The 14831-nt window shown below is 42.4% G+C and overlaps 6 protein-coding genes across 6 annotated transcripts in view; 1 reads left to right on the top strand and 5 right to left on the bottom strand.

Moving 5' to 3' along the window:
• LOC145707739 (uncharacterized) overlaps positions 1–14831 on the bottom strand; it is a 72268-nt gene that overhangs the window by 44935 nt on the left and 12502 nt on the right. The window lies entirely within an intron of this gene.
• LOC145707727 (uncharacterized) lies at positions 1385–3105 on the top strand. Its single transcript, XM_081785295.1, has 5 exons — positions 1385–1528; positions 1573–1722; positions 1762–2438; positions 2480–2716; positions 2763–3105. The coding sequence occupies exons 3-5, from the start codon at positions 1986–1988 to the stop codon at positions 2901–2903; spliced, it is 831 nt and encodes a 276-aa protein (XP_081641421.1). The 5' UTR covers positions 1385–1528; positions 1573–1722; positions 1762–1985; the 3' UTR covers positions 2904–3105.
• Positions 3225–3874, bottom strand: LOC145707737 (uncharacterized). Its single transcript, XM_081785307.1, has 4 exons — positions 3804–3874; positions 3649–3755; positions 3448–3520; positions 3225–3405 (listed from the first exon to the last, which is right to left on the bottom strand). Exons 1-4 carry the CDS (start codon positions 3833–3835, stop codon positions 3249–3251), a joined length of 369 nt encoding a protein of 122 aa, XP_081641433.1. The 5' UTR covers positions 3836–3874; the 3' UTR covers positions 3225–3248.
• LOC145707735 (uncharacterized) lies at positions 5362–7018 on the bottom strand. Its single transcript, XM_081785305.1, has 6 exons — positions 6942–7018; positions 6660–6793; positions 6489–6612; positions 5973–6012; positions 5708–5877; positions 5362–5510 (listed from the first exon to the last, which is right to left on the bottom strand). The coding sequence occupies exons 2-6, from the start codon at positions 6709–6711 to the stop codon at positions 5405–5407; spliced, it is 492 nt and encodes a 163-aa protein (XP_081641431.1). The 5' UTR covers positions 6712–6793; positions 6942–7018; the 3' UTR covers positions 5362–5404.
• LOC145707732 (protein unc-13 homolog A-like) lies at positions 8065–8795 on the bottom strand. The gene is made up of 3 exons (XM_081785302.1): positions 8522–8795; positions 8266–8474; positions 8065–8220 (listed from the first exon to the last, which is right to left on the bottom strand). The coding sequence occupies exons 1-3, from the start codon at positions 8762–8764 to the stop codon at positions 8085–8087; spliced, it is 588 nt and encodes a 195-aa protein (XP_081641428.1). The 5' UTR covers positions 8765–8795; the 3' UTR covers positions 8065–8084.
• LOC145707733 (protein unc-13 homolog C-like) lies at positions 9042–9770 on the bottom strand. Its single transcript, XM_081785303.1, has 4 exons — positions 9712–9770; positions 9497–9668; positions 9305–9450; positions 9042–9260 (listed from the first exon to the last, which is right to left on the bottom strand). The coding sequence occupies exons 1-4, from the start codon at positions 9715–9717 to the stop codon at positions 9057–9059; spliced, it is 528 nt and encodes a 175-aa protein (XP_081641429.1). The 5' UTR covers positions 9718–9770; the 3' UTR covers positions 9042–9056.

Here is a 14831-nt window from a genome sequence, read left to right as displayed (position 1 = left end):
TGTGGAGCACCAGAACATCGCCATTCTAGGTATCTTATTGCAGCCGTAGAAGGGGTCTACCGGCGACAGGCACTCGTTGGCCAGCGTTATCATCTTCAGCGCGGAGACTGTAGAGTAGAACTGTATGCCCCTTACAGTTGCCTTCTTGTTTTCTGTTAGCGCCCCTGAGTTGAGGGGTACTAGTGAACCGTCCTCTTTGATGACTATCATGGATTTGATATCTTTCATTGGGATGCACAATTTGTCGAGTGTGTCTTGCATCACGAATACTGTGACCGATGTGATTATATGAAGGTCATACTCCATATTCTTCCAGCTTGGGGGGATCCAGTCCATGTCGAGCATGATTCCAGTTCGTGGGAATCTTCCATTCGCGATGATGTCCTCGTAAAAGCGCTCTTCGTGAAACTTGACCTTTTTGAATATGATCATCTTGTCCATGGTGTATTCGTATGTGAGAAGTTCCTTAGCCGAGCTGGCGATGTAATTGTGCCCGTTTTCCTTTCTGAGGAATTTTCCCCGCTCGTCGAAAAGTTCTTCTACCATGGGGATATTCTCTGGATAGTGCCTAATGTCTTCGATCCTCACAATTTTGGTGTTCCTTTCGGCGTCATTGGTCGAGGATGACGCCCGTCCATCATCGATTCCTATTCCAGCAAAGAGCCGACGCGGTTGGTTGGGCCGATTGATGTTGTCTTGGCCATGTTCCCGTTGCGTGCCTTGTGAAAAGGGGTTTGATATAATGGGTACGTTTTGAAAGCTCACCTCTGTTTGCCCGGAAGGCCGAGCCTCTGCCAGCGCCACGTCCTCTACCACGTCCACGGCCTCTTTTGTTCTTACCGCGGAAACTCGGAGTGTAGCCTCTAGCAGGTGGTGATTGGTTGTGAGGGTCGTCTCTTGACTTTTTGGCTTGGGACTCATCATCATCGACTCGTCCTCGCTTCGCGCTCTGCGACGTGGAGTGCATGGAGGGAGGAACCTCAATTCCTGAGGCTCGTTGAATTTCTCTGATATCCATGATCGGCTTTTATGGTCATCTTTCGTGTTGACGAGGCGACGCTCGCCTCCGAGATCCCATCTGCTCGACCTGCTGTCACCCTCCACGTCATCGGTGCTTTTTGAGTCTAACCGCCTACCACGCTCTGGCTGCGTGGGGGTATTTTGACCGTTTTTGTTAGACCATGAGGATGTTGTTCTTTCATCCTCATTTATCCTTGCATCTTCTGTTCTATTTTTGCGACGGGAAGATGAATTCAGTTCATCATCGTCCTCCACCACCATTTGTTAGTGGGGGGCACTACTTCTCATTCGTCACAGCTCGTACAAGATAGCAACAGAGAAAGACCGCACCGCAGCCTCTGAAACAGAACCGCCGAATCAACAGACTCGCTCAGACACTACGAGCGGACCGTGTGGCATCAAGTCTTCTCGTCAAATTGTTCTCTCTCTTGGATGGATCGGAAGAATTACGAAGGGCAAATAAGCAAACAAGAGTTCATCAGGGGTACGATGCGTTTGCTGTTCTCAGGTGGGCTCTTTCAAAAACATTTCTCTTTAGCAGACGAAATTTAGACTGCCCTATCAATATCCGGAGTCGATCGCTGAAGGCCACGAAGAGATGCTTTTGTACTTGGTAACAAGTCCGTATGCTTCCCATTTGAAAGAAATGGCCGCATATAAAGATCGCTCTGCTCAAAACATTGAAGAGATAGCCATCGTCGCGTAAGTAAAAGAAAATGGACTTTTTTATCCTTGATTCAGACCCGGTCTGGCGTCAACACCGCAATTTATTTGGGAAAAAAATAACGAACGAAACTGGTCCGTCTCTTGAAAATTTTGAATTGGAAACTATCGCGACTGATCAAGACCAGAAATTGTGGCGAGAAGAAAAATGGAAAATATTCGAAGAGGCGAAGTATCGCGATGAAGATGGCAAAACTTTTTTGCTAAACGCTCAGTCGGGGTTCCTTGTCAGCTGTCGAAAAATGGCTGTAAAAATACGGAGGACCACCGACGACGAATACTATTTGATGGAATCGGAAATGACTAAAAAGCTACAGAAGTTCGCAGACGAGCGACGAAAAGAAATCGGAGGAATGAATTCTAGTCGACCGACTGTATCACTACCGCCGCCATACGCTGTTCGAGGAAGAGAACAACATCTCAAGCCCAATATGTTGCTGCTTAAATGTACTGAAGGTATCGAGGCGGTCGACCGAGTAATCATTCAACACGGAAAGTGGTTTGACCTCAACCATAGATCATACTTTGAAAGAAGGCGATTCTTTTTCGAATCCGCGCCCGGGCTAAAACCTACTCGCCATCAGAAGTTGATGAATAATGACGATTACCGGCTTTGGTGTTACTATGTAGATTATGGTTATCACGAGGAGGTAGATGTCGGAGATTTGTATTTTCCACCTAAATTCGCCTTTCAGGTCAGTCAGCTAAGACTCCATCATTTTGATTGTTCTTTCAGTGCCCAGCGACCGCCCTACCGATTCTCATGGCTGATATTGAAATCACAGACGATCAAGAACTAGCGATGGCGAGCAAGTTTTGTAGCGACATAAACTGGAGCGTCTGTCATAGATATTCGTATCTATTGGGCTTTGTGACAGATAATAGAAGTGATCCTGATGAATATCCAGTGTTCCACATTAAACTTTTAAAGGAAACACTTGTCGACGAAGAAGGCAATGATTCCGTTCCGATCGTAAGAATAATATTTGTTTTTTTTTTCATTTAACTTTCTTATTTAGGGACTTTTTTCACGGTTAGATGCCGTTAGAGGGGGAATGAATGGATGCGAGCCTTACTTTGCGGAGGACTACACTAACTATAGGATAGCGTCTTTTTCGAAGAAATATGACTACACTTGTCATCCAAGACAAAGACGCTGAAGAACATACACATCAATTTATACTAAAATCGTGCTAAATTTGAGTTATACAAAATATCTTCAATTGAATTCCGTTTCAAGTTCTTACTTTCTATGTAGCTATAAAACAAACATATTTATAACTGTCATAATACTGCCCACCACTCAATGAACAGTTTTGACTCAGTTTCTTCAAAGCCTTCACTGTGAAGGCTTCACAAATAAACAAAAAGATCTCAATCATTTGGTGATAAGTAAAAAGAACGCTTATCAAAGTTGTAAACATCAAGTGTATTTATTAATTATTGCAGGGCCTTGAATTTCATAGAAAATGCATGCAAAAATGTAAAGAACAGTCGCATCAATGCTATGTGTTATCAGTGAAGTCACCGTCAGTGTCATTTGGAATCTCAGTCACATGCTGAGTATGAGGCGTAATAGAGACGTCGGAATCGACTGAAGAACTGTTGCTCCACTGGAGAGACGAAGCGACTTCTGATTGTTTGAGTCTCATCAGGTCAGTTCTTGGGATCGGTTACGTGATTTTAAACATTGAAATTAAGTACCTATCGAATGAGTTAAGTTGTTGTGGTATTTCGAAGGAGGGTGCCGACCAGCTCTGTGGAAATATGTTCGTATCTAAAATAAATATGCTCCAGGATAGCCAATATGCGTTCATTTGTCATTAGCTTAAGTTAAGACCAAAGGCGGCATATTACTAATTATCATTACTGTCGATTAATTATTAAATTCACAGAAGTACTCACAATGTGAAGAAAAATTGATTTTCGGCCAGTTGAAGTTCTGCGGGGGGTACATCTGTGGCGCATGCCCATCACTACTCGATGAAAAGAATCCTGAGTTGAAGGGCGATCTTAAAAAATGATGACATGAGCTCAAAGACAAAAAATTTTTAACTTACGGATGACCCAGGGAGAACGGCGGAAATGGCATTCCATGATGTCCCAATCTTTTGCGGCGATTCCCTCTAGGTCGCCTTAAAATTGTGAAAATTTAAATAAAGCTCCCAAAAGTTTTAGGACCTGTCTCGAGCTCGACGATTTTGAAACCATACTTGAATCTTGTTTTCAGCTATGTTGAGGCATTTTGCAAGACGAGCTTTGTCGTCCCGAGATGGATACTATTCGTTGATCAGCTCGTTGATTAGCTAATTCAGTTCCCCTTTTTCGTGAACTTGGAAAGTCGCTTTGATTCGGGCTATCTACTCTTTAGACTAGAGACTCTCTAGTCTCTCTAGTAGAGAGGGAATTAATCCTATGGCTTAATATTTCTTATTATCCTCTCACGGCCGCCGTCTGATAATGTCCAACGTGAGCCAGTTAACCTAAGCTGCAACAATCGCATGATTCTCGGGCTCTGATCCGCTGCGGGAAATCCGAATTCGCGCGATCCTTTCTTTCTTTTTCACACCAGGTTCGTTTTTTTTCGTAAGAAAAGGGATGATTTTGCAAGATCATGGTTTCACAATCTTTCGTTTCCGTTTTTAGAGAAATAAACTGTGCGGTGCACTTGTTCTTGCGTATTCAGAAAGCGAAAATATTATGGGCGCGGTTTGTCATGGAACGGATCACTGTCAGATTATCCAACAGTATACCAATGATGGTGGCAGTTACTAGTAAATTCTGCCGCGTTCGGCCTCCTTTAGACGGCTTGTTTGTGCCTTAGAAGCTATTTCTCTCTTTCTGTCTATTTCCTTCCAACTGCAGTTTTTCGAATTCGACCTTTTTGCGCGATTTAGAATCGAGACCGCTTCCCGAGATTCGACACTATCGCCTTGCTGCTCACCTGCGCAAGATTGAGGTGAATCTCAATCTTGCATCGGGTCTAACCCTAAGCTGCAGAAAAGAAAAAAGAGAATCTTCTGCGGTTTGTTTATCATTTTTTTTTTCAAAAAATATCAGCAAGCTTGAATCGCGAATTTTCTGAGAAGCAGTTTGAACTTCGAAGACGGCAACCTTGCAACAAAATTCTGGGCATGATTTAATCAACACAGCAACTTCAACTTGCTCCCTTAGGTACTTATTTTCTTCAAAAGACGATCACGAAGCTTCCAAGATGTCTACAAGAGTGATCTTACCGATCAAGTATTGGATTTATACCATTTTTTGTAGGCACGAGAAAGAAAAGATTGAACAGGCTTGAGAATAGGACAATTGAAAATTCCAACTCTCTAAAAGCTCTAATTAGCTTTTCATCTAGTGCAATTTTATTTCCATAATGAGCAGTCAATAAGAGTCCTATATCATGCGTAAACGATTACAATTTAGGAACGAAGAGGTTGTTAATTCACGAAAATTTGAAAACTCTTTTTCTGTAATTTTGGTTTGACAGGGTGAAATCTGTATTTTGTATTTTTTTTGCTCCACATTAGCGATGAGAAAGGCGGGGATAATTACTAGTTTCGTCGAGAGAAGCTGGAAGAGGAGCGGTTTTTCGCGAAGCTGGCACACTAGAACTGTTTCCACTGCTCAACAATAGAAAAATTATGAAACGAAAGTGATTCTAGGATTCGAAATTGAGCACATTCCTTGACACGCCTGCGCCAATTTTGAGATCTTTAACGCCGTTTGCCAGATCCGGTTCCCCGACACCACCGATTGACGACAATCTGAAGTAATGAGTCAATTAAAGGCAGTAATCTAAGCCTGGCGCCGAGATTAACTCAATGTGATTCCACTGGACGGGCCTTTTCAATACGCTTCTGAGACGCTTTTACGCTTATCTTTCGGTGGATAAGGCAATCTAGTAAATCCATAATTGGAATTTCTTCAAGTGAAGACAAAGAAGAGAATCTGTTGTTTTTACCTCTCATTGCGACGCTTCTCGATGCGGGCCATTCTTTCCGCTTCTTTTTCTTCCTGTTCCTTTTGGAGTTTCTTGAGTTGCTCCGTGCGTTCGGCGATTCGCGAGTTGCGCCTTTGTTCGTACGCAGAGTACGAGTTTTGAATCTTCTGGTCCGGCCCAATCTTTTGTTCCTTAAGTTCGTCTTGAGTACAGAACTCACGCACAAAGAATTTAAATGACAATAAGGGCTAAGCCCCGAGATATATTGAGAATAACAAACTCTCACCTGAGTGGGCTCTTCTTTGGGCTTCCATCTGTCAGTGACGCTGAAATCAGTGTCAAATTGATCACTCCACAAAAATCTAATTTGCCGAAAAATGGACACCCAATAAGATTAACCTAATTAACCTAAGGATGCGTATTGCCATTCTCCTACCCTCAATAGGGGCTTTCAATTATTTTATGATTTCCTGACATACTTTTTTCGGTAATCAATAGTTACCATCGGGTAATTAATTATTAATGCTCTTTTCGCAAAATTTCTGTTAGCTGAAAAGGCTATGCCATCTGCCGATCGCAGCGCAAAGGATACACTTTGGAAAGCTTAACGAGCCGCCATAAATGAAGCGGAACAGGATTCCCTCGACTCGCTCGAGCTCGAAAAGTATGAGCTTATTGTGAGACTAGGGCAATCAGCCTTATCTAAACACGCCGCCGTGTGTTGTTATTATCACCAAGACTTGTTTTGATGTAAAATTACAAGTGAAAAGTCCTCTGAGAGTAATGTAAAAGTCGTTTGAACCTGTTACGGGGCTTCTTGCCCATGGACTTGATGAGATTTTTACGGGCTTCTTCCGCGGCATCGTCAAGTTTGCCCGTGGAAACCATTCTGATTCCAGTGTTTCTTTCCCCGTAAAAGTCGGCGGCTAAACAGTTGATCGACGCAATTGCTTCTTTCTATTATTGATATTACCTTGAGTGGAACTGGTCGCCGGGGCAGATTTTCGCGCAAGAGGAGTTGTCATTGCAAATTGGAATTGAGCTCAGTTCCTCCCTCGAAACCGCTTTCTCTTTCCTTCGTGTTTTGGAAGTGTTGGATGTTGCTCTCTATAATGGAATTTATCTCAGCGCGGTGGTTATATTTTTCTTTTTTCTTATTTTGCTCGGAGCGTTTTTGAAAAATGCAAAATTCTCGGCGAGCTCGTTTAAGTTAGGTTTTCCCGAAAGTGAGCTGCGACACACACTCGCTACTCACCACTAGACCAAGAAGCTCTTAATTTGAGAGAGAGAGAGAGAGAAAAAAATTGTGGAGTGGTTACTCGTCGTGTTGCTGCTACTACGCGCCACCGTCGCTGGATGCTCTTTTTTCTCATCAGAAAAAAAAGCGGGAGAGAGTTTATTGTGAGGCGCCAGAAGCTCACATCGCCACCCCAGGGTGGAAATCATTTTCTATCATCGTCTTTTATCTTCTTTCCTACTCCCTTCTTCATTCTACTCGATTAAACTGCGTTTCAAGTCCTTTCAAAACATCCTTAAAGCCTTCCATCATCATATTAAATCGTCTCCTGTTAGAAACACTACGAATTCGTAGGAACATTGAAAATACTTCCATTTCTTTGTTTGACAATCGGAAGTAGAAAAAATAACTTTCAAAGAGTTCTTCTTCAGCGAGCTTCCAGTTTTTCGGAGAATCGATTTATTGAATGCCCGTTTTCGAAATAAGACAATCAATGAGCCACCCCACGATCAAGGTCAATGGTTCCAATTTCTTCCAGCGACGGAGGAAGTTTCTTTGCTTCCAGAAGTAACAAATAGGTCTTCTTATAGAGTCGTAAACACGTGTTTTCGCACAATTTATACGGTTGTCCTGCGGAAGCTATTTACGTGAGAATCGAGCGGTTTTTTAGTAGGACGTGTTGTTACTTAGTAAAAACACTTCGCATTCGTGCAACTTTGAAGTCAACTCGTAAAGTGCTTTATAAAATCGCTTAGACGAGGCGTTTTGATCATTTTGACGCTAAATACTCTTTTTGATTTATGACGAGCTCGTGAGCGAGCCCTTTCGGAAATACGAAACTGGAGCTCTACTCATCACATCCTCAATCAATCCAGCTGCATCCTCCTCGTCACTGAAGAATGATCCCCGGCATTTGAAAGGGCACAACTTTGGAATCTGAAGAAGTGGAACATTGCCCGCGATTGGGCAATTAGATGACGAAAATGTCGCCCGGGCCTCATAATTAGGTCGATTCTCCGATTAGCGACTATCTTCGAGACTTTTTATCCCGAGCCAGCCCTTTTTTTGACGCATCGTTGAAGAACATTGCGCTTGAGAGTTAGTTGAAATCAACCGCCTTGGGAAGTAGGGTCGCATTTATTCAATTATATTCGAAAGAAGTTATTTCTGTTGTCTCGTAGTTGATCTTGAAGCTGTGTGGTTTGCTATGCTGAAATCTTTCAAGCTGATGAACTGTTTGGCGACGTTGTCGAATGAGCGTTTCTGGAGCAAGTGGAATAATACGTTTTCATTGTTGCTAAAAATTGGGTAAAAGAAACGAAAAGTAGAAAAGACGAGAAACCTAAAAGGAGTCGGCTTGGTGAGCGGAGCAGTTTCTGCGACTTGTGGGAGATCTTTGAAATTAGAGAGGCGCACAATGTGCCGTCCTAAAGATCGGTTCTCTCCGATTAGCGAGAAATCTTTCAACGAGAACTGAATTTCGGATTTGCGCCAGTCGTTGGACAACGTTGAGGAGAATTCTTGGTCGAAAATTGCATTGGCAGTGTTGTACTAGAATCATGCTGGCGAACAATTGCGACTTTTGGCTTTTGGCTTACCTTGGATTTAGTAGCGTGGACATGAACGATCTGTTCCACAGACGGACCGTAGACGGCAACTTCAACGAATGGGCGGAAGACTTTTGAAAATTCTAGCGGCATGTTCTCAACAGATTTGACTTTCACCGTCAAGGAGAAAGTTTTTCTGCCGCTCTTAATGAGCGAGAGCTCGAATGCGAGAACGATAGAAGGGCGAATGAGTTCAGGAGGCATCTTTTTCGCTGTTGAAGTGTAGGAATCCATTAGCCGCCAGATGAGCACGTCTGTTTCTTCTGTATATTTGTCTGGAGAGATAATTAGAAAACGAATGATTGCATCAACTTGCCGAGAGTGTATTTTAGCTGGCGGAGGGAGTTGTCTTTGTTGAAAAATGCTTTTTTCAATCCTTCCCCATTTTGATGAAAGTAGTCTTCAAGCGAAACAATGACGTTTGATATAACTTCCACTTGAAAATTTGTAAGTGGTCTTTCTGTGCGAATCAGCGTTTTCTTTATAAGAGCTTTCAATTTGCCAGTCAATGAAGGGCCAACTAATTTTAGTTCGAAAAGCCTCCCTTCAAAGTTGCCGAAAGATATGTCCGGTTTTCCATGGGCTCGATTCTTTCGGGATGGAGGATGATTTTGTGCAGGATTCCTTCTATCAGAAAGTTCCAGACAATTTTGAGGATTTTGAAGAATGGTTTTTGCTCGATGTGCTCGTGCAGATGGTCCAGTTGTTCGTTTACCAGTGGTATAAGTGCCTATCAAATTTTTTTATATCGAAGATCTTATGAGCGATTCTTACCTGGAAAACTTGCTCTCTCGCTGCAGCAATGTTTGCTGAATTGGGAGCTAAGTTTTGGCTAAGTTGTTGGAGCTCGTTATACATTGCGACGATGCCAGAATCCGTACAAGGCTTCAAAGAAACTCCAAGCATTCGTATGCATTTGTCTAAAATGAAGAAAAGAGTAACAGAGATACAGAAAGAGCCGCTTACCTATCGTCTTGGATAACTTGCTTTGAGCTTCTCTGAAATATTCTTGCGCCTTTGGGTGAAGTTGGTCCTGGCCCATTGTGATGTAAAGATCTTGAAGCTGTTCGCGAATTTGTTGAATGTTGTTCGTCATCACATAGGATATGTTAGCCTCATTCAGGTACTTTCGAAAATCCTAAAAAGAAAATTCGAGATGAAATTAAATTTGAAATGATTACCTTCATGAAGATTTCTATGTAATGAAAAATTGCAGTCGTCACAACTTGAGCAAATTTGTTTTCTACAATAGTCTCAGAATAGGAACTTCAATAACACTGAATGCAAAATTAACTCAATTTGTATTTATGAGACGAGTCCTAGTATTCCATTAAATTTGTGGCAGTCTGAGCGCAGTTTTGATGTAGACGCTCCCAGCTGATTAAGCATGTCGAACAAGTCAACAACTGAGCTGGAGAATTTGACGTATTCGTTTGTTCGCTGAAAGCCGTCAGACTCATCGAGCTGATAGCTTTTCTCTACATATTTACAGTATTCAATTATACAGTCGTCCAGCCAAATGCAAGTGAAAGGAATGAAGTGCTCAGCATAAGGGGCTTTTTATGAGTTTTCAAAAGTGCAATCAACGACGACTCTTTCATTCGATGCTTGGCAGTTTTAAACTCATTCCTAATCCAGTGAAATTTTTATCATCAATCATCGCACTCAGCCTCTCGTAAACCTCCTTGACAAGCTTTTGAAGCTTCATGTAGTCGGAAGTAGTTGACCAATGGCGGCAATCCGACTCGTGCTCCAAAAACCCGACCAAGTCATTTAGCAACATCGACCAAAACTTTACCGCCGAGCAGGTTGTTAGCTTTAGATCGGGAATAACGGAGGTGAAAATGGGCGAGTAGTAGACCATATCTTCTTCTACAAGTGAAACAACGCATCGCAAGAAACGCTCCCAGAATTCCAGTGGAGCTGAGTGGTCACAACTCGACTCAGTATTTTCACCCTGTTGCTGTTTCTAGTTAGGATACAAGTTTTTGAAAACTCTTAAAAATATCTGTGTTACAAGAATACGCCAACTTTTCCTGCCAGAGTCCGTCTCCATCATCAACTGAGCCTGCAATTGATGCTCTTACTTGATACTCTTCTGCTTCGTGAAAAACATTCCCGTACGTAATTTCGTGGCATTTACTGCAGCAGTCGAGAATCATTTCGTCGAGCTTGCTGTTGTTCTCCTTCAAGACTTTCTCCTTGAACTCAACGAGTTTGATGAGTATCTTGAGCGAGAGTTCCAAATTGTGCGCGGTCGGCTCATTCAAATTTTTTCCATAGTGCATGCGATAGGAGTTCAGCTTCAATCGGATGAACATTTCTGCCTTTTTCACCTGTCCACTCAAGTTGCGCTTTTGGATATTTGATGCGTACAAGCGCTCATCCATTGTCAGATGAGCCGTGTTAGGTTCATGGCTAGATCAGGGTTTAAATTTTAACGAATTATGCACGAAAAAAAAATTCTTTGCGAGCTGAGATTTTGATCAGTATTATTCATGTTCAAACTTTGTGCCATGGGAGCTACTTGTCTTGATAAAATATTAACCCCGTTCCAATAATGCTCAATGGCATGTCCAGAAATAATCCAAAGTGTTTCTGCCGCGTCGATCATATTTAAGTTTTCGGTCAAATGTCCGAATGTGGCCATTTGAATGAAGATCTTTGTGATGCCGTAGTGCTTCGTGAAGGAATCCAGAATTTTCTGGGCGATTCTGTTGGAAACGGAGACTTGTCCCGAACTAGAGCAGGAAATTATCGGACTTGTTTTCGAGGAATTAGAGTTTCCAGTGAGGTCTTGGAGATATGAAAGAATGTGGCTGTGAAGAATCAGAAATTGATTTGGAATTGTCGCTAATTTTTCATCCCCATCAATGTCAGTTTTCCGTGTCATGCTAATCTTTATCCGAATGCTCCCCTTGATTGTTGTTTTCGCTGTCCTTGGTTGCAGCTCGTACCAGCTATCCGAGTCACCTGTGATCGAGCGTATGTCAATCACAACTTGGCCGAGAAAGTCATCCGCTTCTCGTAGGATTTTGTCTTTCAGTCGACTTCGCAGATCATCGTCCTCATCCCAGATTCGTATTTTAATGGACTCACGCGCGCTCTCAACTTTGAAGTCGAATGATTCATTCCACTTTGGATCGAGGGTTTCTTTCTTTGTCGTCGTGTTTTTGTGATGCTTGCCAACTTGAACTGCGCAATACGGATCTGAGAGCCCGTTCTTGTCCATTGGCATGAGTCCTCTTGCTTCCACAACTGTCACTTTCAGCTTCGCCGACCAGATCAAATCTTTCTTCAGCAACTTGTCTTTCACCAAGTCTAGATTTCGCTGGGATTCGCTTGGCGTCAAACTGAAGATATTCGCCAGTAATTTCAGCTCCTCTGCAGCAGTTTTAAGACGGCCTTGGATCAGTTGGAGCATCGACTCCTTTAATTCCTGGGTGTCATTTTTGTTGGAGCTCTTTTTGCTAGCAGCACGCTGGAGACAATCAATAGAAAGCATGTCTCTGCACCTCTCGTGACATTTGACCCCGCAGTCAGAGCATTTGAGACCTTGTCTATTCACGGATCTTACATCAAGTACTTAATCGCATAGGACAAGGTATCAAAAGAGATAAACTGTATGTTATGTACACGCTAAGAAGATACGCGCCCTGGTGATTCCCCAAAGAAGTCCCTCACAATTTGTACAGTAGGTCGGATGTTTTGCCGTCCATAGAACAAGATTGTGACTTCTATGTGGGTAGAGGAGAGCTATATTAGATCGTGTTAGAGTGCATCCCATAATCGACAGGAGAAAAAACCTGAGGCTGTATTGCGGTAAACAGACATATTCACAGCATCGGTGTTGCGGCTCCGTCGCGGGTGATGTCGGGCGTCAGCGCATGCAGATGCTCTGAACAAGCCTTATTCGAGAGCTGTCTGTTTGTCAGCTTATTTATATTCTACCACGAGGCATTTGAACTTATCCTTTCGAATTTAATTAAAAAATAGATACTGTATGCATTATGACAGCTAACCTGTGTGATGAATATTGATTAAGAATACGACTAACGGCGGCCAAGGCATTTCTTTGTTCGGTTTCAATGTTGAGGATTCCATCAAGATCTTTCTAAAAGACACCTTGAACAAAGTCTTTTGAAATGAATGAATAAGTACCTGAGCAGTAGATATGCGTTGTTTGCTTTTATTGAGGCTCATTTCTCTACACTGCGCCCAGCGGTTTCTCGGAGTCTGGCGTGAACCCTCCACCACCTCGTCGGATATTGATACAAGCTGGCTTCGATTCACTAGAAACAATGTTTCACTATGATTTCAAGTCGTAAAATCATAAGGTGCTTTTCTCGTGAGTAAGGCGAAATCGCGCTCTTTTATCGGAGAAGTCTTTATACAACTTCCTATTATGACTCATTTTAAGTAGAAGAGAGCGTCTGATAATAATTTTGAGTAATATATTAACTTACTTGATGTGGCGTTTTCAGGTGGAATTGTTGACCTGAGCAGTTCTGATCCAATTCCTGACTCTCCTTCCGTCCAAGTCGAAGTCGACATCATGTTATCATTCACTACAAAACGCTCCCTGAGTTTGACGCATGAAAATCTGCAGCAGCTCTCCGACTTTCTACTGTTGGGCGTTTTCTCATTTTCAGTAATTATAGTTTTGTCCATCTTTTTAAAAAAGAGATTGCTGCTGAGGATGAAGAGTACGGCAGTGTATAGCATATTAATATCAGATTATAATCAGGTGGAATTATTCATAAACGACGTCGGATACATTTTTGTCTTACTGTCGCTTCGTCCCTGTCAAGAACGCGTATATGTGTTCCGCCAGAATCAAAATCAAGGCTCCATTAAAAAATCATTTCTGACAATTTATAATTGCTCGAAAAGAATCTTTACAAAACAGAATTTCCCTATAGCAACACATCCGCAAAAGCATAAAATTCGTCAATAAACGTAACGGAAGTAACATACCGTTTTGTCGAGCTCTTCCAGGACTTGAGCGGACGAAGCGGTTCGGATTCACCACTTGAGAAGAATTACAAGTGTCCATCTTCACCGTGGAGCGCCGCAGCAGGGAATCCACAACACTGCCCATTATCTGAAAAAGCCATATTTTCTCTCTCTCTTGCGATTCTCTTCTATGATTTCTCTCGCTCCTAATCCGCCTGCCACTGCGTCGCGAGTTGAATAATTCTCTGATAAAACAATACCTGGAGGTAGTCCTCAGCAAAAAAAACCATTTCTATGGTCATTGAAAAAGTAAAGCTCAATTACTGCCATTTGCGTATATAGGGGGTCTTGGCTAAGGCCAAATTAGGGCACGTATTGTACGTTCTGCGAGTCATCTTCAGCGGCTCCTGCTTGGGCGTAACAGCTCTATCGACAACGCCATCCGTCTTCATTATCAATTCATGTCAGTATCTACATTCCGTTATCGATCTACAGACACCTAACTATCTCTCCCCTTCTGAGAAAAATGCCCTATAGATTTTATAGAACCTACTAGTGAAATATTAAGTTCAGACGGCGTCCAATTTATTTGCAGCAAGTCTACATCCTGCCTCCATGCGGACTCTCTCTTGGATTTCCCCCATCTCAAAAGCTGGTAAAGCTCGGATCAGAAAAATATCCGATTTTTTCGCCAATCGAATAGATCTAATAATGCAGATGCTCTAAAGATGTGCCCTTGGCCGAGAAGCTCGAGTGCGAGTGTTGACTGATACATTATTTCTACGTTCTGCTTGTACTTACAGAGGAGCTGGCTGTCGTTTCTTCGTCCATATTCGCCGCCATGGCCAGGCATCTCGTTACTCTCAATTTTCCCTTTGGTGAATATATAGATTTCGATATTTTCTATTAGTAATTGGACAAGACAAGAAAATTAATTCTGACTGTAATGCCTTAAAAAGACAGTGGACTGCAGTCAACTATGAATGAACGAGGGCGCCTCATTCTTGGTTTATTCATCCTTTTTTCCCCGCTTTCTCTCGTTTTTTTTTGTGCGTATCTAATTGGAAATTCTTAAAGCAGTACACGAGCCATCAATTTTAATATGTATTTTATACGCATCTGGGCGCGCTAAATGGATACTTCAATGGATCATTAATGTCATTCTTTTGCGATATTTTATCGGACATATATTCTCCAGTTTCCTTGCTGAGAATACTCAATGCGCTTTGGGATCAGATGATCTGTCTAGCAAGAGGGTTCTATATTTATGTCGCCGAAGCGTTTCAATAAGCGTCTATTTAGATCCCTCGCGCCATGTATTCAGCTTGATTTCGAGCTGATGCAA

The sequence above is a fragment of the Oikopleura dioica genome, chromosome XSR (assembly GCF_907165135.1).
Source record: "Oikopleura dioica chromosome XSR, OKI2018_I68_1.0, whole genome shotgun sequence".
Classification (NCBI taxonomy): domain Eukaryota; kingdom Metazoa; phylum Chordata; class Appendicularia; order Copelata; family Oikopleuridae; genus Oikopleura; species Oikopleura dioica.
The sequence above is the reverse complement of the archived record's forward strand: the minus strand, read 5'-3'. Positions and strand labels throughout refer to the sequence as shown.

What these genes read in the sequence shown, in the direction of transcription:
- LOC145707727 (XM_081785295.1), top strand. Translation starts at nt 1,986, where the DNA reads ATGGCTGTAAAAATACGGAGGACCACCGACGACGAATACTATTTGATG. An exon ending in CACCTAAATTCGCCTTTCAG is followed by an intron (nt 2,439 to 2,479) that starts GTCAGTCAGCTA and finishes TTGTTCTTTCAG; the next exon opens with TGCCCAGCGACCGCCCTACC. An exon ending in GCAATGATTCCGTTCCGATC is followed by an intron (nt 2,717 to 2,762) that starts GTAAGAATAATA and finishes TTTCTTATTTAG; the next exon opens with GGACTTTTTTCACGGTTAGA.
- LOC145707737 (XM_081785307.1), bottom strand. Translation starts at nt 3,835, where the DNA reads ATGCCATTTCCGCCGTTCTCCCTGGGTCATCC. An exon ending in AATCAATTTTTCTTCACATT is followed by an intron (nt 3,521 to 3,648) that starts GTGAGTACTTCT and finishes TATTTATTTTAG; the next exon opens with ATACGAACATATTTCCACAG. An exon ending in CAACTTAACTCATTCGATAG is followed by an intron (nt 3,406 to 3,447) that starts GTACTTAATTTC and finishes ACCGATCCCAAG; the next exon opens with AACTGACCTGATGAGACTCA.
- LOC145707735 (XM_081785305.1), bottom strand. Translation starts at nt 6,711, where the DNA reads ATGACAACTCCTCTTGCGCGAAAATCTGCCCCGGCGACCAGTTCCACT. An exon ending in CCAAAGAAGAGCCCACTCAG is followed by an intron (nt 5,878 to 5,972) that starts GTGAGAGTTTGT and finishes GACGAACTTAAG; the next exon opens with GAACAAAAGATTGGGCCGGA. An exon ending in GAGAAGCGTCGCAATGAGAG is followed by an intron (nt 5,511 to 5,707) that starts GTAAAAACAACA and finishes TCATTACTTCAG; the next exon opens with ATTGTCGTCAATCGGTGGTG.
- LOC145707732 (XM_081785302.1), bottom strand. Translation starts at nt 8,764, where the DNA reads ATGGATTCCTACACTTCAACAGCGAAAAAGATGCCTCCTGAACTCATT. An exon ending in TCCACGCTACTAAATCCAAG is followed by an intron (nt 8,475 to 8,521) that starts GTAAGCCAAAAG and finishes GCATGATTCTAG; the next exon opens with TACAACACTGCCAATGCAAT. An exon ending in ACCAAGCCGACTCCTTTTAG is followed by an intron (nt 8,221 to 8,265) that starts GTTTCTCGTCTT and finishes CCCAATTTTTAG; the next exon opens with CAACAATGAAAACGTATTAT.
- LOC145707733 (XM_081785303.1), bottom strand. An exon ending in CAAGTTATCCAAGACGATAG is followed by an intron (nt 9,451 to 9,496) that starts GTAAGCGGCTCT and finishes TCTTCATTTTAG; the next exon opens with ACAAATGCATACGAATGCTT. An exon ending in CGAGAGAGCAAGTTTTCCAG is followed by an intron (nt 9,261 to 9,304) that starts GTAAGAATCGCT and finishes AAAATTTGATAG; the next exon opens with GCACTTATACCACTGGTAAA.